The following is a 24,276-nucleotide window of genomic DNA, read 5'->3' as shown; positions in this document are numbered from 1 at the left end:
GGTTTAAGGAGAGACAAATAAACCTGATATTGCTACTGAGTAAGAGTAGAACTACGTCTGTTAATAGATATCGAGCTTGAGAAATTGAAAAATACACTCAAATCTAAGTGTATTTCTTGGAAACTTGTGAAGAGACGCACTGAGCGTATCTTTGTTCCCACTGTTAAAGAAATGAACCTGGTAGGAAGGTGTGAGGGTCCAGCTGGGCCCATTTGACCTGCAACTGCTCCACTCCAGTACAAAAAAAAGCATTGGCATAGCCAATAGGTCTCGCATTTGGGACCTTATAAGTATTTAGTTATGCAGCACAATATAAGTATTTAGTTATGCAGCACAATATCCTTGGTGCAACAACATTAACTGTTGCATGGTTAAACACTTATAAGGCCCCAAAGTCGAGACCTATTGGTTATGCCAATGCTTGTTGTTAGACCTGTCAGCCCTTTGGGTGGTCCCTCCTCATCATTATTTATTTTGTCCCACTTTTGCCTCAAACCCTGTTTGAATTTTTTCCTTTTTGGGAACCACCAGACTTTTTCGTGTTGCTACAGATTCAGGGAACCATTTTAGCTACCCCTGAAACTTCTGTCTGAGGGCCTGAAGCACAAAATGGTGGCCACCTGTGACATCACCAGCATCCACTGGAACCTACCAGCACCTTCCAGAACATTCCAGGAGATTCCAGAACCCTGTGACCGTTGGAGGCGGTTTAGAATGTTGGGAGGATAAGAGAGGCAGTTGGCAGTTGGAGCTGGCAGTTGGCACCTGACTGGTGAAGAGAGAGGAGCACAAGAGTGAAGGAGGAAGGAGTGAAGCAGCAGGGGTGGAAACTTGTGCCTGGAGTGGGGTCCATAAACCCACCCTTGATACTTGTCCCTACTGATGGATCCCAGCCTATAGCCCTGTGTGGGAAGAAGACAGAAGAAACTTATCCTAAGGACCTGGACAGCAGGAACAGGCCTTAGAACCAAGAAAACAGCAAGATTCTGACCTGAGAACTGGTTTCCCTGGAGTCCGGCGTCGAGTAGCCTGAAGACCTGGAGCCCGAGGTGGAGAAGCGGCGCTGACTGAAGTAGCAGACGTCGTACCCGGAGCCGCCTGAGGTCGTGAGAGGGCGCCGACGGGGGTCGAGAGGAATACCAGAGGTCGAGGAGGAAGTGAACCGAGGTCGAGCGAGCGGCGTCATCGGAGGAGTGAAGTCCGCCCTCCGGAGTCGTCGGAGACCGAGGTAGAGGAGCACCGGAGGTCGGGAGTGAGGATCGCACTCCGGAGTCGCCCGGAACCTGTGAGGAGGAGCACCGGAGGTCGGGGGTGAGGATCGCACCCCGGAGTCGCCGGAAGTCGACATCGAGGCCAGGCCGGCCGACGTCATCGGAGCCGAGAGCGCCATCGGACCGGAGCCGCCCGAAGTCGACATCGTGAAGAGACTGCCCGACGCCGTCGAATCGGAGGTCGAGATCGAACCGAGGCCACCGACATCGGACCGGAACCGCCTGCCGGCGTCGTCAAAGAACTGACATTGTGCCGAGGCCGCCGAGACCGAACCGGAACCGCCTCACGGCGTCGACACGACTCCAGCGGCGTCGGAACATCAGAAAAAGGACAGTAAGTGGAGTAGAGGGCGCCTAAGGCCCTGTGGAGACCTGAGAGACTGCTCTAAGGGGCTAGGGAGGTGCTGAAACCCATCTGACTGTGCCTGGGGTGAACTGGGACTAACCTAGAGAGGTTGTGTGGAGAAGGAAAGCCAGGGCATTGGTATTTCCCCCCTTTGATCTACCTCAGTTTAGGCCTCAGCCTTGTCCCAGCCAGGGAGTAGCCTCCCCCCTCAAGCCTTCCACAACCCTACAAGCTGTGCCTGGGCCAAATCAGCCCTTAAGAATTGAAGTGTCATCTGATTACATGAGTGTTGCTGTATACTTTTAATTATTTATTGGGGATACTGTATTTATTGAGTTTTTACCTATTTATTGCTGCACTATATTTATAGGTCCACAGGACTTGTTGGTGTACAATATTTATTGGTACAGTATTTATTGCCTCAAATTATTTAATTGTCTGTATATATTGCACTTGTATTTATGCCCTGTTATTTATGATCACCCCTATTTATTTCATCAAACAGCCAATATTTATTTGACCTGCACTAATTGAAACTTGTATATTGTGATTGACCTATTTATTTTTCCAATCAGCAACTAAGAGAAAAAGATAAAGAAAGAATATTTTCATAATTTTTACGGTGTAGAGTCGTTTTTGGAACGGATGCACGCATGGTTATTGTATGGGTATATTGTATGCTTAGCACTGCGCCTGTTTCCTGACCACTCGAGCCAAGCTACCACAGTGTGTCCGGAAGACCACCACCACCCCTTCTAGTGTGGGAGTGGTTTTCCAACATAAATTGGTGTTCAGTGGTGGGATAGAGCTGTGCCTACGTATACTCAACAATAACTGTGGGTAGTCCATAGGCCTACACCGGGAGTTTTCTCAAAGCGGCCTTCCTAATTGTGGGTTTTTGTTTTTTCCAAATTTACTCTGGTGGTGGGAGGAGGTATTATTAAAGGTACCCCCCTGCATTGTTACTGCACAAAACCTGTCCTCTAACCTGAGTGGGCAAGATGGAGTTTGTACTAGAGAATCTAGAAACGTACACTGTGGCCCAACTCAGGGAGTTTTGCCAGCGGGAGGGGGTGTACTGTCCCCCAGGAGCAAAGAAGGGTGCACTCCAAACCAGCTTAAGGGCTTGGGGGGAGGCACGCCGAGAAAGCAAGGCTGAGGAGGAAGACAGGGATGGAGAGCCTGACCCCGAGGGGGCTGAGATGTACCAACCTGAGGTGGGGAACCTGTCAGCAGGGCCCAGGACACTTTCTAGGAAGGGCAGCACTGTCTCTAGCGGGGGCTTATCCAGCGTGGAGTTAGCAGATCGGAGAGAGAAAAGACAGCTCACATGGGATTTAGCAAAGCTGGAGAAGGAGAAGGAGGAACAGAGGTTGGCTCATGAGACGGAGAAAGAGAGGATGGCTCATGAGATAAGACTGAAAGAGATAGAGCTTCAGATCCTAAGAATTGGGGCACCAACTGTTCCTAATGGTGGCAGCAAAGACCAATAAATCACCAGGGAATCCAAACCTTACCTGCCAAAGGACATAGTAGCTAGCTATGGGGCGGGTGACGACATCGCCAAGTGGCTAGCAGCCTATGAGGTCTCGTTGAGGGCCCATGGGGTTCCAGTGAAGTATTGGGGAGGAGGATTGTATAGGTACATGCCTCCAGCTGGTAGGGATGCTTTATTGGCCCTCGAAGAGGATGAGCAGACCCACTACCCCACCATGAAACTGGCGCTCATCAGAAAGTTTGGACTAACACCTGAAAAGTACAGACAGAAGTTCAGGGGTAGTCACAAACTGGGCACACAGAATTGGGTGGACTTCCTGGACTATGCAAAGAAGGCACTGGAAGGTTGGATTCAGGGCAGTGAAGTAAGGAACTACGAGGAGCTGTTTGACCTAGTACTGAAGGAACACCTACTCGAGAAATGTTTCCCTGAACTGCGGCAACACCTGGTGGATAGCAAGCTGACCAGCCCCCGGAAGCTTGCTGAGGAGGCGGACATTTGGGCTAGTACCCGGGTGTCCACAAGGGGGACTGGAGGGGATACTCAAAAGGCCGGACAGGGCGCCCCCCAGAAGAAAGAAGGAGGGGAAAAGAAAAAGGAGTTCTCCAAAGGCCCCCAAAATAACTTCCAAGGGAAGGGAACAGGATTCACCTCTAAGGCTAACCCACCCAGAAACCCTAATCCTGGCCAGAGTCAGCAGCCAAGGGTTGTCCATTGCTACGAGTGCGGTGGCGTTGGACACTATAAAGGAGATCCGAAGTGTCAGAAACGATCACCCCCTCCCACTGGAGGAAAGCCCCCCGGAGTAGCTAGTGTAGTGCACGGGGAGGAGATGCCCTTAACTAAGGGAAGGGAGTGGGCGGGTGTCACTTTAGTGTCCCTGGGAGAACGGGAGATGGTTCCTAAGATCCAGGTGCCCGCAAATACCGCAAAGTATGGGCAGTGGATCACCATCAACGGCCAAAGAGGGGAGGCTCTGAGAGACACAGGAGCCAGTATGACTATGGTGCATAGCCAACTGGTGTCTCCAGAGCAGGTAATTCCCGATGTACTCCACCCAGCCGCGATGGCTGACGGCAGAACAGGTCACTATCCAGTGGCCGAGGTTCCCTTTGAATGGGGGGGGGTTGCAGGTTCACTTCGAGTTGCCGTAAGCCCTGCCGTGCCAGTCGATTGTCTGCTGGGCAATGACATGGAGCACAACGCTTGGAAGGAGGTGGAATACCGGACTCACACCGAGATGCTGGGTACACCTGACTGGGCCTGTGTTAGCACAAGGTCCGCGACTACCCGAAGAGGGAGTTCATTTCGGCTGGAGCCTGGAACAAAGGCCCAGCCAGCTGCCAGTCAAGGGAAGAACCGAGGACAGGAGGAGCCTGCCTCAGCGTCTCCACCCCGTAGGACGGATAGGCCACCGGAGGTGGTGGACCAGGAGTCTGCGGAGGGGGACGTTACCAACCTGGAGGACCTACCCATCCCGGCCGAGTGGCACGTGGAGGGAGGCCCGTCCAGGGAGGAATTCTGCCAGGGCCAGAGGGAGTGCCCTACCCTTGAGGGGCTGAGGCGACAGGCCGAAGCCCAGGCAGCAGGGAACGTTGAAGGGAACTACAGTGTTTACTGGGAGGATGGCCTCCTCTACAGTGAACCCAAGGCACCCCTACATGGATCGTCACGAGCCTTGGTAGTTCCTCAACGTTATCGAGCCTTCCTTTTGGAGTTGGCTCACGAGATACCATTGGCAGGACACCTGGGGCAAGACAAGACCTTCGCCCGTCTTGTCCCACACTTTTATTGGCCTCAGATGAAAGTGTCGTCCGATACCTACTGCCGGACATGTGTGTCTTGCCAAGCCAGTGGGAAAACAGGGGTGAAGCTGAAAGCTCCCCTGGAACCACTTCCTGTCGTTAGCACCCCCTTTGAAAGGGTGGGCATCGACATTGTGGGTCCATTAGATCCACCAACTACAGCTGGTCACAGGTTTATCCTGGTTCTGGTGGATCATGCCACACGGTACCCAGAGGCAATACCTCTGAGGACCATAACAGCACCTGTTGTGGCTAGGGCCCTGATGGGAATCTTTACCCGAGTGGGTTTTCCCAAGGAAGTTGTGTCCGACAGGGGGACCAACTTCATGTCAGCATATATGCGGGCAATGTGGAAGGAGTGTGGAGTGACCTACCGGTTCACGACTCCTTACCACCCCCAGACCAATGGTCTGGTGGAGAGGTTTAATAAAACCTTGAAAGGCATGATCAGAAGTCTGCCTGAAAGCCTGCGGAGGAAATGGGACGTCCTCCTACCCTGTTTACTTTTTTCCTACAGGGAAGTGCCACAGAAGGGAGTGGGCTTCAGCCCCTTCGAGCTTCTGTATGGGCACCCTGTACGTGGACCTCTCAACCTGGTGAGAGACGGATGGGAAAGAACTCCCAGAAAGCTTCCCCAGGATGTGGTGAGCTACATGCTGGCCTTCCGGAGCCAAATGGCTAAATTGTGGAAGCAAGCTTCTGACAACTTGGAAGCCAGCCAAGCAGTGATGAAGGCGTGGTATGACCACAACGCTCACCCGGTGGAGTTGGAGCCTGGCCAGAAGGTGTGGGTGATCGAACCAGGAGAGCTTAGTGCCCTTCAGGATCGCTGGTCAGGACCCTTTGAGGTGTTGGAGAAGAAGGGTAAGGCTACCTACTTGGTGGACCTGAAGACCCCTCGTCAGCCCCTGCGGGTGCTGCATGCCAACCGCCTCAAACCCCACCACGAGAGGCCCGAAGTCATCTTGATGATGGTGACTGACGGAGGAGAGGACGTGGAAAGCGAGCCTCTCCCTGATCTGTTTGCGTCTCAAGAAAAGGATGGGTCGGTGGAGGGAGTGATTCTCTCCCCATCTCTAACTCCTGAACAGCAGGAGGACTGTCGCCAAGTCCTGGGGCAGTACGCTTCGTTGTTCTCCCTTGTCCCGGGTAGGACTCACCTGTGCGTCCATGACGTGGACACAGGAGACAGCCCACCTGTGAAGTCCAAGATCTACCGGATGTCAGACAAGGTGAAGGCCAGCATTCATAGTGAAGTCACTAAGATGCTGGAGCTAGGAGTGATTGAACCTTCTAGCAGCCCCTGGTCCAGTCCGGTGGTGTTAGTACCGAAAGCTGCACCACCGGGTGCCCAACCAGAACTGAGGTTCTGTGTGGACTACCGGGGACTGAATTCAGTGACAAAGACTGATGCACATCCGATCCCTAGGGCGGATGAATTGATTGACCGGCTGGGAGCTGCCCAATATCTAAGTACCTTTGACCTTACTTCGGGGTACTGGCAGATCTCTTTGACTGATGGAGCAAGGGAAAGGTCAGCCTTCTCCACGCCCAATGGCCACTACCAGTTCTGTGTGATGCCCTTTGGGCTCAAGAACGCACCTGCCACGTTTCAGCGCCTGGTAAACCAGATCCTCACCGGAATGGAGAGTTTCTCTGCTGCTTATCTGGATGACATAGCCGTCTTCAGTAACAGCTGGGAGGATCACTTGCGTCACCTGCAAGCTGTTCTCCAGGCCCTGAGACAAGCTGGATTGACGATCAAGGCCAGCAAGTGCCAGATCGGGCAGGGGTCGGTAGTGTACCTTGGACACTTGGTGGGTAGGGGAACGGTGCAACCCCTCCAGGCGAAGATCGAGGCCATCATGGCCTGGGAACCCCCCAAGACACAGACTGAGGTCCGAGCATTTTTGGGCCTCACGGGTTACTACCGCCGCTTCGTGAAGGGGTACGGTACCATCGTAGCCCCTCTCACGGAGCTCACGTCCAAGAAACAACCTCGACGGGTAGTCTGGACGGAGGCTTGTCAGCAAGCCTTTGAGAGATTGAAGAAAGCCATGTGCGAGGCCCCGGTCTTAAGGGCCCCAGACTTTTCCAAGAAGTTCATTGTCCAGACAGATGCATCAGAACATGGCATTGGGGCAGTGTTATCGCAACTCAACGAAGAGGGTCTGGATCAACCCGTGGTCTTCCTATCCAGGAGACTACTTCCCAGGGAACAGAAGTGGAGTGCAATAGAGCGTGAAGCCTTTGCAGTGGTATGGGCTCTGAAGAAGTTGCGGCCATACCTGTTTGGCTCGCACTTCCTAGTTCAGACCGACCACCGACCCCTTCGTTGGCTGATGCAAATGAAGGGGGAGAATCCCAAGTTGTTGAGGTGGTCTATTTCCCTACAGGGGATGGACTTTCAGGTGGAACATCGGCCTGGAGTGGACCACGCCAATGCAGACGGTCTCTCAAGGTATTTCCGCCTTAGTGATGAGAACTCCCAAGGGGTTGGGTAGCTCTCCCCACTTTCAGCTGGGGGGGACGCGTGTTAGACCTGTCAGCCCTTTGGGTGGTCCCTCCTCATCATTATTTATTTTGTCCCACTTTTGCCTCAAACCCTGTTTGAATTTTTTCCTTTTTGGGAACCACCAGACTTTTTCGTGTTGCTACAGATTCAGGGAACCATTTTAGCTACCCCTGAAACTTCTGTCTGAGGGCCTGAAGCACAAAATGGTGGCCACCTGTGACATCACCAGCATCCACTGGAACCTACCAGCACCTTCCAGAACATTCCAGGAGATTCCAGAACCCTGTGACCGTTGGAGGCGGTTTAGAATGTTGGGAGGATAAGAGAGGCAGTTGGCAGTTGGAGCTGGCAGTTGGCACCTGACTGGTGAAGAGAGAGGAGCACAAGAGTGAAGGAGGAAGGAGTGAAGCAGCAGGGGTGGAAACTTGTGCCTGGAGTGGGGTCCATAAACCCACCCTTGATACTTGTCCCTACTGATGGATCCCAGCCTATAGCCCTGTGTGGGAAGAAGACAGAAGAAACTTATCCTAAGGACCTGGACAGCAGGAACAGGCCTTAGAACCAAGAAAACAGCAAGATTCTGACCTGAGAACTGGTTTCCCTGGAGTCCGGCGTCGAGTAGCCTGAAGACCTGGAGCCCGAGGTGGAGAAGCGGCGCTGACTGAAGTAGCAGACGTCGTACCCGGAGCCGCCTGAGGTCGTGAGAGGGCGCCGACGGGGGTCGAGAGGAATACCAGAGGTCGAGGAGGAAGTGAACCGAGGTCGAGCGAGCGGCGTCATCGGAGGAGTGAAGTCCGCCCTCCGGAGTCGTCGGAGACCGAGGTAGAGGAGCACCGGAGGTCGGGAGTGAGGATCGCACTCCGGAGTCGCCCGGAACCTGTGAGGAGGAGCACCGGAGGTCGGGGGTGAGGATCGCACCCCGGAGTCGCCGGAAGTCGACATCGAGGCCAGGCCGGCCGACGTCATCGGAGCCGAGAGCGCCATCGGACCGGAGCCGCCCGAAGTCGACATCGTGAAGAGACTGCCCGACGCCGTCGAATCGGAGGTCGAGATCGAACCGAGGCCACCGACATCGGACCGGAACCGCCTGCCGGCGTCGTCAAAGAACTGACATTGTGCCGAGGCCGCCGAGACCGAACCGGAACCGCCTCACGGCGTCGACACGACTCCAGCGGCGTCGGAACATCAGAAAAAGGGCAGTAAGTGGAGTAGAGGGCGCCTAAGGCCCTGTGGAGACCTGAGAGACTGCTCTAAGGGGCTAGGGAGGTGCTGAAACCCATCTGACTGTGCCTGGGGTGAACTGGGACTAACCTAGAGAGGTTGTGTGGAGAAGGAAAGCCAGGGCATTGGTATTTCCCCCCTTTGATCTACCTCAGTTTAGGCCTCAGCCTTGTCCCAGCCAGGGAGTAGCCTTCCCCCCTCAAGCCTTCCACAACCCTACAAGCTGTGCCTGGGCCAAATCAGCCCTTAAGAATTGAAGTGTCATCTGATTACATGAGTGTTGCTGTATACTTTTAATTATTTATTGGGGATACTGTATTTATTGAGTTTTTACCTATTTATTGCTGCACTATATTTATAGGTCCACAGGACTTGTTGGTGTACAATATTTATTGGTACAGTATTTATTGCCTCAAATTATTTAATTGTCTGTATATATTGCACTTGTATTTATGCCCTGTTATTTATGATCACCCCTATTTATTTCATCAAACAGCCAATATTTATTTGACCTGCACTAATTGAAACTTGTATATTGTGATTGACCTATTTATTTTTCCAATCAGCAACTAAGAGAAAAAGATAAAGAAAGAATATTTTCATAATTTTTACGGTGTAGAGTCGTTTTTGGAACGGATGCACGCATGGTTATTGTATGGGTATATTGTATGCTTAGCACTGCGCCTGTTTCCTGACCACTCGAGCCAAGCTACCACAGTGTGTCCGGAAGACCACCACCACCCCTTCTAGTGTGGGAGTGGTTTTCCAACACTTGTTATTTCAGGCACCGAGAGAGATGAGTTGCCCAGAATCACAGGATGGTAAGAGGACACTGGGACTCCAACCTAGTTCTCTCGTTTCAAAGTCGGCAGCTATGACCCTAAGGCCACATCCTCTCTGTTTTTTGTTTTTTGTAACAACAGGTGGCCTCATAGTGAGTCTTATGGATACATACACACCCCTCCACCAAGGCCTGAAAGGTACTGGGGCAGAGGTGACCACACCTGGCTCCCAGCTAGGCCTCTTTTCTTAACAACCCACTTCTCAGCCTAACAGCCTCAGTGCGCTGTCCAGGCAAATATTTAAGGGGGGGAGGGGGGTTGCAGTAGTTCTTCCAGCAATATGCAGAGTGGAGATGCAGAGGCTCTAAGAAGGGGTGAAAAAACAACAAAGCCTCGTTAACAATTAAATGGTCTTTTAAAGACCTGTGAAGTACTCAAAAACTGTCTGTGTGTGTGCCTGGGAAGCGGTCTCAGCCCAGGCTGACACACACGAGAGTTGGGGGGGGGGCGGGGCCCAAAGCCCTTCAAGCCTAATGGGCGTTGCGTGCGCACCGGTCCATGATTGCCCTACGGCCCACCTTCCCAGTCCGAGTTGAGCATTGCCCGCCCGTGATCTCACCGCGGCTTTAACTCTTTCCTGTATTTAAGATCTCTCGCCATGGGCGATATCCTGCCCGATATGTCCAGTTTATATGTAGCGTTCCAAAAATCAACAGTTAACGAAAGGCAACTGCGGTCCACCATGCCGCTCCATGATGCATTTAGAGCCCAGGGGACGTCTACCTCTGTCTGACCTTAAGACTGCACACAGATTTTTTCAGCGCGTGCCAACTATGCTACCCTGCCCTCATCAAGGCTGCACCCCGAGTAAGATTACGCGACGCTTCAGCAATCTGCTGAGAAACGGCTTCAAATATTGTATTTTTGACATCTGCAAGATAACATTGTGTTGTGAATATTGTGCAGCTTAAATATGTTCAGGAGAAAAGTGTGCGAGCACCACCTAGTGGCAGAATATTTTCCGGCCTTGGGCAGGCAATGTTTTGGCTAAGAGTTAGGGAGTTAGTTCTCCAATCATTTTATTACTTACTGTCTGTTATTTACAACTCTGCAATGCGCTCGACCTTGGCAGAGAGCTATATGAAAAGGTAATCACTGAAAGGGTCTCCATGATTTTTATTTTCCTATTGCGTTCTAAAACTCAACACATCATAACAACAAGCGCGCGCACCTAAAAAAGTGTCGGCAAAAGTGAAAGCGTTTCCTTTGCGGGAGCGAGCCACGGGCACCATGTGTTTGCAAGTTAATTACAAACATATGGTGTCAAGCTCGCTCCCGCAAGGGAATCGCCAAACGTGCACGCGTTGCCATTGAAGGACAAAAACCGTAGCAATTGCCACAGGTCTTTTTCCTAAGCAGCGCATGCGTGCCTCGTAGGCAAGACCTAATAATTAGTGACTGTTCAAAAGGTGAACCTTGTGCAGGCAATGCGCACTGGAAGAAAGAGCTCTCCGGTTCCAATGGAAGCTGGATCTCTGCATAGAGGAGCACGTGCTATGCACTCTAGAAGCACATGCTATGCACTCAAGAAAGCACATGCTATGCACGCTGGCACCACAACATGCATCCCTGTGCCAGCACAATGCACCAGGTGACATTCTGGAAGGCTCACTTGGCCCAGTCTAGAATAGCTGCTGAAAGGAGAATTCAGCTGGTTACCACTTACTACCAGCAACGAACTTGAGTATGTCGAAGTGAAGAGCTAATCTTTGTACGCGGGGCTTTCAAAAACTGGCATGTAGAAAACACTTATTGTGAACTTAAAGCCTATTCAGAGATTTTCATGAATATTACTGCCTCATACTAGTCAGTCACTTGTCACTAGTCAGTCAGTCCGAGGAAACCATCTAAACTACACCGCTGCTGGCCCTGTCCGAGTTATTGGTGACAGCAGAAAGAGACGTCAGGCCCCTTCTGATGACATCGCACGTTCCACTGCTACATTTGAAGGCTTCAGTCTGGCTTCGGAAACAGCCAATATCTAAGCATTCTAGGGAATTAGGATGAAGCATTTCAAATGCATCAGAAACGATTACATCATCTGTTGGGAATTTACATATCGTCTTTGTGTCAAGAACAGACCATATGTGTTGAAGAACACAAGATGGAATGAAGCCAGATTATTTACACTCCCCGACGACCAGACAGGCTGAGGTTTTTCTCTCCCATGTGACTTTTATGTAGTCTGTCTGCAAAATCTCCACAGGTGTGCCACAGTCAGACTCAATGAAAAACTATGGACATTCAGACAAGTGCATAGCAGGTGTGGTGGCACTGGGGCGGCTGAGACTTGATAGGCCCACTGAACCCTAATTATTGCTGTATTTTACAATTCAAATAGCAGCCGGGCAGCCTATTTCCTTCCTTGCACCATGAAACACTGGCTACACCACAGCCACAGGGTGAGATCAAATGCTGACTTTGAATTGACACTGCTCTGTCTCACCAGAATCACTCATAGGTGCATGAAGTAGTGGTGCGAGGGGTACTGCAGAACCCCTCAAAATATCCATGCTGGAGTTCAAAAACTGAATTAGCAATAAAGATGCCCTTAAATGTTGTTTTTATCTTGTCACATTTGCTGTGCTTCAAAGACAGAGTTTAAATGGCAGGCTATATCTTCTGACACATTGCTGCTTATTCTTTTGAAATGGAGATTGATGTTTACTTCTTACAAAGTAAACTATGTGAACATCTTGCTGGGGTAGAAGGAGTGCGAAAGGAAAAGGTGTAGAATATCATGTTTTTTCCTAACACATAACAAAATGTAAATGCCTGTAAATTAACTGTACACATATTTCAGAATATATCAGCAGTTACGACAGCACAAACAATGCACTTTTTGTAAATCTGAAATGTGATAGAAACAAAGGGCCTCATTAGGATGGCGGTCAGACTTATGTCAGACTGCCATGCACCCATTTGGAAATGGGACCCCCCCGACTACAAGTCGGCAGTCCTGCAAACCAAATGAGGCTGCGTCTGCCACTGCAGCGGTCGCAATGACTATATTTTGTATTGTGGCGGGTGCTGCGGGCTTCAGCACATGCTGCATAAAATAGACATCACACATATCCCTGCATGACGTGGCAGTCACCATAAGGTGCCTGCCACATGGTGCAGGGATATGGCCCCCCAGGGACCATGTCCAAGGCCCAGGGGGGAAGGATTGAAGGGGGACCCATTACAGGCCTCCAATGTCCCTTCTGACTGCCTTTTTCATGGCGGGTTCACCCCCATGAAAGGGCGGGCAGAAAGGAATATTGTAATACCTACAGCGGTGCCTTGCAGGCACCTCCACCATTGTAGGTATTACTTCACCTCTGAAAGAGCCCGTCGGATCCATGGCGGTCAGTCTCTCCAACCGCCACCCATCCGCCCACCATCCTAATGTGGCGGGCAGAAAACAGCATTACAATGGCGGTGGGACTGCCACCAACAGGTTGTCAGTGGCGGTCCCACCATCATCGTAACCAGGCCAAAGTTCTTAAAAGGATCCAATTAAATAAAGACACTATACTTGGTGATGCTCAAATGATAAATATTATTTGAAACCCGATGCTGCACATTATCATAGGTACGCTATATATATATGAGACAAAGTACCCCCCTGCTGTACATTATAAGCCTATTGCAAGTCACCGAGTACCATGGCATTTTCCTTTATAAGGTCAAGGAACTCCAAAGTGACTTCCAATATCCTTGTCACTTACAGGTGGGGATACTTGATTCCTTATGATTCATGGTAACTGACAATTGTTTTAGAAAATAACAATGTATTAGACCCCTCACAGACTGGGTTTCTAGCCAATAATATTACCTAGTCTACGTTGCTGGCTTTATTGGATGACATCAAGTTAGTAGTTGATCAGGGCAGGCCGCTGCTGTGATCCTACTTGACTGTTCCGTGTCTTTTGACACTGTCTCTCATAGCCTACTGATCAACAAACTTTATGATTTGGCCATACATTCTCAAGCTGTTTAATGGTTTGGCTCATTCCTAAAGGAGAGATCATATAGAGTTCACCTTGGTACCTTTAGATCCCATTCCCACAAATCTGTATGTGGAGTTCCACAAGGTTCCTCATTAATTCCTACCCTTTTTAACATTTATGTAGATCCAATACCAAAAATTGTAAGGAAATGGGATTTCGATGTCTGCTCTTATGCTGACGACACCCAGCTGATTATATCACTGTGCGAGAAACTAGATGAAAACTGAGTCAAGTTACATGAGTGCTTAACCGAAGTAGAAGGATGGATGACTAATAACTGTTTGAAATTAAACGCAGACAAAACTGAAATCCTGGTATTCGGTGGGGCCAACTTAATTTAGGATGACTCTTGGTTGCCCAAGTCTTCAGGGGATATGCCCACCCCACAGAATTCTGAAAAAAATCTTTGGATCATTATGGATGAATCTCTTTTTATGCAAGACCATGTCGTGGTCACTTGCGGTAAATGCTTTGGCATTCTCAAGTTGTTGAGAAGGCTGTTTAGTTGGTTACTGATTGTCTGGCGAAAAACCATAGTCCAAGCTCTGATTACTCCACGACTGGACCATGGCAATGCCCTATTTGTGAGCATGGTGAATATCTCTTCACGAGATTACAGTTAATTCAAAAGGCAGCAGCCAAGACAATTTGCAGCATGGACAGATATGGTTATGCACCAGCTTGTTTGACATATTTACAGTGGCTATCAGTGCGGAAAAGAGCTGGTTTTAAATTCTTATGCAATGCAGGTCAGAGTTGAATTTTACAAACCTGCCTGCAACTTTAAATTCAGCAATTTGAACTTAGCGAAGATCATGCGAATAAGGAATGCCAGAACAGAAGGACGTTCATTCTTGCATTTGCCAGCAGCCCAGAGGAATTCGCTACATCTGGATCTCCGCCTTACTGACCACTATCTTCGATTTGGAGAGAAATTGAAAACCTGGCGGTTTTCGGGATAGTGGCCCTTCTGTATGTGAGATTGTTTTCTGTGAGTTTTTTAGCTGAAACAACAGGAAGCGTTTTAGCACCTTGATATCCCCATGAGGATGAGTGATGTGCTTTACAAATAGTCTAAATAAATAGTCACACCATCATCTTTCCCAAAAAACACTTAAATCCTTGGTAAGAAGCTCTTTCATAGAAAAGAGAGAGCATGTTTGCAAACATGAAGAATAAAATAGAATTTCTACTGCAAAATTAAACACATCATTAAAGATATGAGATATTTTTTTCAAGAAGATATTAGAATCAGTTTAATAGAAGTCAGTATTAAAAAAATTGTGCAGAGGCTCAGAATGTGTAGAAACATGCAGAAAGATTATTTTCTATAATTATGAAAGGGGGTGCAAAAAAACATGTTGCCTTAAATATCTCCTTTCTGGTTGTCACTGTAAAGCCAGAAAAACATAACAGAAAAAACGCTTTTCCTTCTCACTCTATAAACATTTGCTTTTATAATGCTCTGTGATCCAACTTGCCTTTTCCCTCAGCTGCTGACTCTGGCAGCAGGCATTATTATGTCACAAATCAAGTTATGACAGTTAAATTCTGGCCAGTGCTTAAATTGTAAAAGAAAGTGTGATGGTGCCCAAAGCTCTGTTCAAAAGCCCGCTGGCAGTGCAATTAAACATTGTCAAACCAAATACCAAGGCTGGTAGTCTTAAAATCCACCAAATGCCTCTTTAATCCACTGCCAGACATTCCCTGCCTCCTTACCTCTCTCTTCCAGGTTCCTGCTTTATGCCTTTGTGATGGTTTTGCCATCTTTTCCTTCCTCCGTCTTTCTTATCTGTGTGTTATCCTTCTTTTGTGCTCTATAAATATCTTTAAGCGGAAACATAAGTGGCAGTCCACACAAATAAGTGGTTGTGGCTTCTACTCACAACCACCGGTTCAAAATAAGCACTGGTTCTGATGTCAATTAAATATAATCGTCGACCAGGTGTGTCACAAGTCACCAATAATAAAGAAATTAAAGACCGTTTTTTTATACAGGATTGCAGAATTCCATGTATTATATAGTTTTATCAGGAAAACGGTATGCCTGTGCAAATTTAGTGCACATTTCAATGAAAAATGCTATCTGTATATGACAGTGCAGTACCACACTATGCTTTAGTAATATGTTTGTGACAATATACCCCAAAATGCACCACCAGCTACATACTACATCCTTAACACTCTTCTGCTGTTTAAATTTTCTATACTCGTTCTTTGTGTGACACTAGGATGTTTCACAAACCCTATGACTTTTTGTGATGTAACACTGATGGCAGCTACCCCACTCTGAACATTATATTGTTTCAGCACCACTCCTGGGAAGATATGAGTTGTGATATACCAGGGTAGAAGCATGAGACATTTGGTTTGAAAAATTCTGTCCCGCATGTGTGGAATATAAACGTGGTTACATATTAAAAGAATGTTTCAATGACACATTTTTTTAAAACAGCGTGCAAAACCCATTCATTTACAACAAAAATGCTGCTAATGTTTAATTATTTGAACAAAAATACTGAGTGAAAAACAGTTTGCAAAAACAGTGTGGGAGAATACAAACTAATGTTCACATTGCATAAAAATGACATAACACAGCCTTTAACATTCGTGTACCCCAGCAAGATTGTCACATAATTGATTATACTTTTCTTTCTCTGATCGAAAAGTGAGAGGAGTTTGTAATAACCAATACCCATGTTAAAAAACATAAGTAGCAATTTGTCAGAACATATAGCCTGATATTTGACCTTTGTATTTGAAGCCAAGCAAATGTGACAAGATAAACACAATATTTAAAGGTATCTTTAATAATGGTTTGGACAGTCACAACCTACTAAAAATTTGGCTCACGACCCACTGGAAACACTAGTATAAACTTGGGCCAGAGGCAACGCGTTTAGAATTGGCTTGGTCAAAGGAGGATGAAAAAAAGGATTCTTCATTCTCCATTCAAATATAACCCTTAACCAGACACACAAACTTTAAAGAGATTTCTACAGAAAGGGACGACAATAGTAGACCAGAGGGAAAGGCTGGGGAAGTGGAGACAGCAATTGGCAGCGCCTTAAATAACAAGCATTGAAAATGCAATAGGCCTCGCCTTTTATTAAGTTAAAGCCATTTGCTTTGCTAATGGTATTATATAGCAAAGCAAATGGCTTTAACTTAATAAAAGGCGAGGCCTATTGCATTTTCAATGCTTGTTCCAGATTGAGTTCCAGAGTGCCACCTCAGTCTCTTCACCTCTGCCCTCCTGCAGGGTCCTCTTAGTATCTCTGCCCTCCTCGGTGCCACCTGTCTCTTTAACTCTGCTCTCCTGCAGTGCCAGATCAGTGTCTCTGCCCTCCTCTGTGCCCCTGCAGACTCTTCACCTATGCCCCTGCAGGGCCAGATAGTTGTCTCTGCCCTCCTCTCACTGTGGCACCCTCAGTCTCTTCGCCTCTGCAGTGCCCTCTCAGTATATGTCCTCCTCTCACTAGTGCCCTCATGCCCTCATGCCCTCAGTGTCTTCCTCACCTCTGCACTCCTGTTGGGCCCTCTTGGTATCTCTGCCCTCTTACTGGTGGCCCCTCTGCCTTGGCTTCACCTCAGCACACTGCAGTGCCCTCGGTATATCTGCCCTCCTCTCACTGGTGCCCCATCAGTCTCCTCTTCAAATCTGTCCTCTCAGTATCGCTGTCTTCCTCTCACGGGTACCCTCAGTCTCTTCCTCACCTCTGCTCTCCTGCAGTGACCTCTCAGTATCTCTACCCTCCTCTGTTCACCTGCAGTCTCTTCACCTCTGCCCCTGCAGTGCCCTCAGTTTCTTGCCCTCCTCTCACTGGTGCCCCCCCTCAGTTTCTTCGTACTCCTCTCACTTGTGACCCCTCTGTCTCCTTACCTCTGCCCTCCTCTCTGCATCTCTGCCCACCTCTCACTGAAGCACCCTCAGCCTCTTCTTCAGCTCTGCCTTACTGCAAAGCCCTCGGTATCTCTGCACTCCTCTGTGCCCACTCAGCCTCTTCACCTCTGCTCTCCTGGAGTCCCCGCTCAGTCTCTTCTCCTCTACCCTCTCGTTATCTCAGCCCTCCTCTGTGCCACCTCGGCCTCTTCATCTCTGCTCTTCTGGAGTGCCCGCTCAGTATCTCTGCCATCCTCTTTACCTTTGCCGTCCTGTAGAGCCATCTCGGTATCTCAGCCCCCGCCCGCCTTCTCGACAACTCGGGGTCTCCAATCACCTCTGTCGGAGCCATCAACGTCAAATTAGTGACCTGCAGAGCCTAGCATGGTTGGAAGCCCTCCTCAAGACCCTACCGCCCGATCTCATCAGCCCTCCCTCCCCTACCGCCCCTGCTCTACAGGTCTCTGCACAGCTCCCCTCCCCATCTCCTCAGCCCTCCTTATCCTACTGCCCCCAACACTTAGTTTCTCTGCCCTGCTCCCCTCCTGATCTCCTCGGCCCTCCTCGCCCCAGCCCTTTATCTCCTTGCCCGCACACCCCCTCAGCCTCTCCGCCCCAGTCCTGATTCTCCTCCCGCTGCTGCCTCTGGCCCGACTCTCTACTCTCCCCACTCTGGGGCGAGTCCTCGCCACCAGTGCCCAGCCCCCGGGGCACATCTAGTCCTGCAGTCTCACCGGGCTTCGGTCACCAAGGCCTCGTGTGGCCGCCTCACGGAGTCCCTGTGTCAGCACCGGTGACGGTGCGTGCAGCCTCAGCCTCCGGTTCACCAGCGCATACCCCAGATGGGGCCTGAAGAGTCGTCCTCGATGGTGCCCGAAACCGGTGGCGGCTGCGCGTGACGTCACGCGCCGTGGGGCGGGGCCCGCCAAGCTACCACCATCATGCAGCCTGAGATGCAGATAGGGTGAGTTCACCTAACATGGCGCCGTCCAAGAAAGACAGAGTACAGTCTAGTGTTACAGGCCCTGAAGACGTGACCTGGAGTGGTGAAACAGACAGTTGTTGCAATTTAGGGTGTCGAATCGCGACCCTGAGGTTGGACTATTTTATTTAAATATGGCAGCCGGATTGTCGGCACGTGAGTCGGGGGAGGACGCCTTCAGTCTTTTAGGGCCATCCCAGTTGGACTGGCTCGCGAGCCGTCCCAGTTGGACTGTCTCGCATGACTGGTTTCTTATCTTTATAGGGCCATGTGTTTGGCCCATAAAGATAAAAAAAACTTTTACTGCAGCAATAACTCGGGCAGCCAGTCCAACTGGGACGGCTCTAAAAGAGAAAAGCGTACGTCACTAGATGCTCTTTTCCAATGACTGGCCACCGTTTAGCATAAACGGTGACGCCAGCCAATGGTAATGAGGGGCGGGGCTTAAAGCCCACTAGAGAAATCTACCCTAAAACATTCAATCTCGCCAGCGAGACTGCGCATGTCTGTGCAGTCTTACGCCAGGCAAGACCTAAAAAGGAGCTAAGTACTTATAAGAATGATACTGTATTTCACAGTAGCTGTCACTCGTATTGCAAAGTGGTGGGGCGGAGGGAAGGGTAATACAAACCAAAAAAGATGGAATTATAAATATATAATAAAATTGCACTTAAATGCTCTGATAGCCGCCGCCTTTCTCCCAGTCCCCCCCTCCCAGACGCCCAGGAACTGCTGCACACGGCGCAGTCTCCCAGGTGCCATTAACTGCGCTTCTCTCATGCTGGGAATACTATTCCCAGCATGAAAGAAGCGCAAGGATTGGTCTGAGTGCCCTGGTCCGGCACTCATACGGTGCCTGGGAGCTTGTGTTGGTTGACCACCCGGTTGTACAGCGGAGCTCGGGGTGGAGAAAGGGTAAGTGCACACGACGGTTTGGCCGGCCCCAGCGGGCCAGCCAAACCCTCATGCGCTCTTAGCAGAGCCCACCACTCCCCCTTCTCCCTGGTGCTGCAGCTGCAGTGTCACTATGGATGGCCCCGCCACTCCTTCGGCGGGCAGCCTGCAGGACGAATAATAAATTTGTCGTTTGTCTCTGCTGGCTTTCAGCAGGGGGGGGCGACGCTCCTCAACCCGCCATAACTGAGGAGCCGCCCCTGGTATTTCACTCCTCATGTACCCAAGCACTACTCCCATCCACACCACCCACATTCAGGGAGAATCAGTGGGTTCATATACAACAGACTACAAAGATTTACACTGGGAGAGCTGGTAGACAGGCTCCCCTCTGGTTTAGAAGTCAAAAGTCCTGCAACACGCAATAATCAGCTGCTATCAAAGGTTAGTCATGAGTGGCCATGGGGATTGTAAACACCAATAATAAAAGGAGTATTGCTTTGGATGTAGCCCTTATCATCCACTAGAAACTAGCCCTGCGTGGGTGAGCAAAGCAACTTCCAAAGCATGCACAGCACCTGTCAGGCACAGAAAAACTTGCTATGTCGTCCAAAGTAAAAACACAATGAACAAAGGGCACATGGCCAATGCGCCAGGGAAGTTCAGCCCATCAGAACTTTATGTAAGGAACCCTTGTTGTTGCTACATTAAAAAAGTCGTGTGGGCGAACCTTTTAATAAATCAAAGGAAAGTACCGAAAAATATTTCATGACTTTAAATTTGGCTAGCAACTTCATGGGCAGCAAGTTCACACTAGAATATTGCAATCAAAATTGCATATTATTAGAAAATATAAAGCCAAGGACAGGCAAAGCAATGCAATGCCATGATAATCTGGTTAAGATTGTTCTCCAAGCATACATTTTTCTGATGTATTTTGAATAAATTGGGGCTAAAGACCTTTTCCAATGACAAACTGAAACACAATGCAAAAAAATCCCTTTCAAACTATGTTTTCCCACAAATATCACAGTTGAAAGCCGGGCTAAAATAAACACACAGAACTAAACGTGACTTTAAGGCTCCGAACTTTGATCTCCCTGACAAAATGAATGATCCTCACGTTTTTTTTGCAATCACTAACTGGTCGTGTTCACAACTGAAAATCTGAAACAACAGCACAATTGATGCACCAATGTCAGCCCAAATTCTCATGTCCACAGCCTCCCCATCGACCAGGCTAGCTGGACTGGTCCAGTGAGCCAGGCTGGTGCAAACAAGACTGGTGGGACTGCAGATCAGAACAGCGTTAAAAGAGGGGAGGGCTGATCACTTATGAGACATGCAATTATCATGATGGATTCTTTGCAACTCCCAAGTTTCTCAGAAATTTAAGATACTGTTCTGCTTTCTTTGAGTATCTTTAATCCAGGTCCAAGACAAGATAATGTGAATCGTTACTGATTAATAATTAATATTAGGTGAACTGTTTTATCCATGTTGAAATCTGCTGAATGTAGCACTCTACTGGTATGAGGTGGAGGCAGAATGTTATTTTCATCTGCGAAGATTACAAACAGATAGCTGGGAAGAACTCTGGGAACACGAGTTAGTTTTTTGGTAAGTTCACTTTCGACAAACCCTATTTTTATGAGAAGGTTGCAAAGTTCTGAGTGAAAACTTTATGAAGCTTGCATAGAAAAAACGTTGTATCTCCGCATACCTTAAATCGTATGTCAGTCTCCTCTTCCTACATACATCAGTTTTAACATCCCCAAGGTGACCCGGCTTCCTTTTTTAGCTGCCAGAAAAAAGAAGGCCTGACGTGGGATCATATTCCTTTTTCCTTAAGAGAAATCGATAGTCGACAAGTCAGAAGAAGTGAATGTCAAACTGGGGAACATATTATGACATCCCAAACCTCCAGAACTATTGTCAATAGCCTTTTTTGAACCACCATGGCATCTGTTCTACACAGCTCTCGGCATTACCTTGATTTATTCATCTTAGAGTTTTCCGAGCTGAATTTTTAAAATGTTGAGGTTAAAACGGTTCTGCTCACAGCAGGAAGCGCCCCATGACAACAATTACACATGCTGCTGTTCCTTGTGTTCTCGCATCTCCTTTTCCCTTGTCTTTGCCATTGTGTGTGTTGACAGTAAGTCATATTTGCCTTGATTTTCATTTACACTTCGATGGTACGTGTCTGTACGGTGTGTCACACACTGCGTTCATATTCTCATGTGACATTTACACTGGCACTAATCTCTTCGGGGTGTAGGCTGGGAATTTCGAGTCCTGAAAATCAACGAGACAGAATATGATTCAAACAATGTCAAGGGACACCATATAGAAAGAGATGTTCCTATGCATACGGTTTCTGTACCTTGTGATGGCCAGTCCTCGTCGCTATTGTGCCTGGGCCATGTTGCTCTCATACCTGGGACAATGAACCACACAGGGCTATAGCTTATGGGTAACAAGCCACGTGAGGTACAGTCACCTTTTATTTATAGCCTCTGGTCGCGCCTGGCCTGAGGATGTCATGCACATAACATCTGGGGCAAGGAAGCCACAATAAGGACGTTCAGGTGGCGTAACGAAAGTTGAAGGGGCCCCCCTGCAAGGTGCAGAGTGGGGCCCTGCTACGGATTTAATCTGGAGCTATCAGGCCTGAGTACTGTGCTGAGGGGGCCCCCTGCAGCCCGGGTGCCCACCCGCACCGCTGTGGCTGCGATGGCCTGTGTTACGCCCCTGGGACGTCCAGGTGGTTCACAACATCCCTTCTCCACTTGGTACTCAAAAACATGCCTGAAGATTGTTTACAAAATCTCTGAACTTTTGATTAGGTTTAGGATTCGGTCTCCGGTCATATTGCTGATGTTGAGAGCCTTCATACCTGCTTTCTCTGTCCTGATCAGGCTGGGTCTCCATGCCAGACTTTTCTCTGACCACAGGATTCCCTGCTCTGTTCTGTGATGGGCTGGCTTGTTCGTCTGCCACAGAAGGCTTATCGCTGTCATAGGTCTCGTTGTCCTCCGGTTCTTGTTGGTTGGCTATTTTCTCCTTTCTGAACCATAATATGTTTTATCTCATTACCTCATCTCCCTTTCGAACAGTTACCATGGTGCCATTGACACTTAGTACATTCCACGCACCACGTTTATACAGTGTCCTGAACTTCCATCCAGGTCTTCGGTACTTTGTGATTACCCTGTCCCCTTGCACAATCTGGCACAACACTGAATGCCTCTTGATATTTTCTCTCATTTTGTTCTGTGTGCACAGTGCCTGAGAACCCACAGGATTATCTTCTGAGAACGAAAATCCAGACACTGTGTGTCAATGAGGAAGCATGCAATAGGCCCTGCATCAATTTCATAGCCGCAAAGCAGGTGATGAATCATTTTTTGTCAGAGAATGCACCATGGATGTAGGTAAAACGGTGCTCGGGACTCGGGTATCAGTGATCTTGCAGTCGTCTAGCAGGCGCTGCATCAATTCTTCAGCCGCACAGCGCAATGCATTGGTTTTTCAACCGCCCGGCCGTGCTGCGTCGGAAAAGCAGATGCTGAGAGTCGATGCATTGATTTTCTTCTCAGATTTACCAGATTTTACTTCCCAGGGCCTAGGAACTGGATTTGGCACCACTTGGCAAGTCAGAGCTCTCAGCAGAAGAGCCCAGGCACTGGTAGGTGAAGTCTTTGATGGCCCTGAGACTTCTTAACAGGAGGCAAGCACACACAAGCCCTTGGAAAACTCAGAAAGCAGGATGTAGAAAGCAAAGTCCAGTCCATTCAATCCCAGGGCAGAAGCAGCAGGCCAGCACAACAAAGCAACAAGCAGAGTGTCAGTCCCTCCTAATCAATCAACCAGGGGTTTTTAAAGCACGCTACTCACCCGTGAGTGTCTCAAGGCGCTGGGTGGGGGGGGGTGCAGCTCCGGATCAGTTGAAGAGACAGGTCTTGAGGCTCTTCCTGAAGGTGTGCAGAGTGGGGGAGCATCTGATGTTGACTGGGAGCTCATTCCAGGTCTTTGCTGCAAAGTAGGAGAAGGCTCTTCCACCTGCTCTGGTTCTGCGGATGCGTGGGGGTAGGCGAAGTCGGCGGAGCGGAGGTTCCTTTTGGGTACGTGGAAGGAGACACTTTTGTTGAGGTATTTGGGTCCGATGTTGTGGAGGGATTTGTAGGGATGGGTGAGTGTAAAGTGTTTACAAATAGGCACACATAATTCTATGTTTCAGGTATAAAGTGTGGGACTGACAAACAGGAGTGGCTATAAAATACAGGAATATCTAGTATAAAGTGGGAGGAGGAAAGAGAAAGAGAAAATTATGGAGGGGCCCAGGGAGTTCTCTGCAAATAAAAAACACACCTATAAATTGTTACATCACTTAAAATCCACAAAACGTACACCCATATCTTCTCCAGTACTACTATCCGCTCAAACAGGCTAGAATCTCCTCCTGTCAATCCTTGAAGTAAGTCACACTCCAACATGAACACTTATTTTATTTAATTGATCAGGTAGAGAAAAGTCTGTTACAGACCAAAAGAGAAAACTGAGAAATTGAGTGAAAGGAAAATTGAATAGACATATGCATATAAAATCTGCTTCTCTGTCCTAGATTGGATATACATAGCGATTCGCCCCACGTTTCGATGTGGGCAGCACTTAGCAGAACCCCAATACAATATACTGCATAATGATAAATTCATATATTTATCACTGTGTTTTGGAAAAGATGAGGATGAAACTAGAAAGCTAGAGAAAACACGAAAAATTCAGCGCCCCAATCGACAGTCAATATGAGGCCAAGAGGGAACCCCTCATGTGAGCTACCAATTTACTCTGGAGGATTTAGACTTTAGTAATTGTGGGGGTAATCGGGTTGTTGCCATTGCCGATGCTTTGCCAAACCCTCCGCCCCAGATGTCGCAATTTTTTTAATGTGCCCACTCTTTGCATAAAGCTTTTCTTTTAGCTCCACTTGCTTCATTTTGTTCATCCAAGAATCATAAGAG

The 24,276-nt window shown here is 48.7% G+C and overlaps 1 protein-coding gene across 1 annotated transcript in view; it reads right to left on the bottom strand.

Annotated features, from left to right (window-relative positions):
• The window catches only part of LOC146861181 (dynein axonemal heavy chain 11-like), a 2,741,463-nt gene extending 2,723,803 nt beyond the window's left edge, over positions 1-17,660 (bottom strand). The window contains exon 1 of the mRNA XM_085646213.1: positions 17,577-17,660. Coding sequence (XP_085502339.1) covers positions 17,577-17,660 — 84 coding nt within the window. The remainder of the gene's footprint in view (positions 1-17,576) is intronic.
• Between the last annotated feature and the right edge of the window lie 6,616 nt (positions 17,661-24,276).

Source organism: Triturus cristatus, chromosome 3_1 (genome assembly GCF_964204655.1).
Source record: "Triturus cristatus chromosome 3_1, aTriCri1.1, whole genome shotgun sequence".
NCBI lineage: Eukaryota > Metazoa > Chordata > Amphibia > Caudata > Salamandridae > Triturus > Triturus cristatus.
The sequence above is the reverse complement of the archived record's forward strand: the minus strand, read 5'-3'. Positions and strand labels throughout refer to the sequence as shown.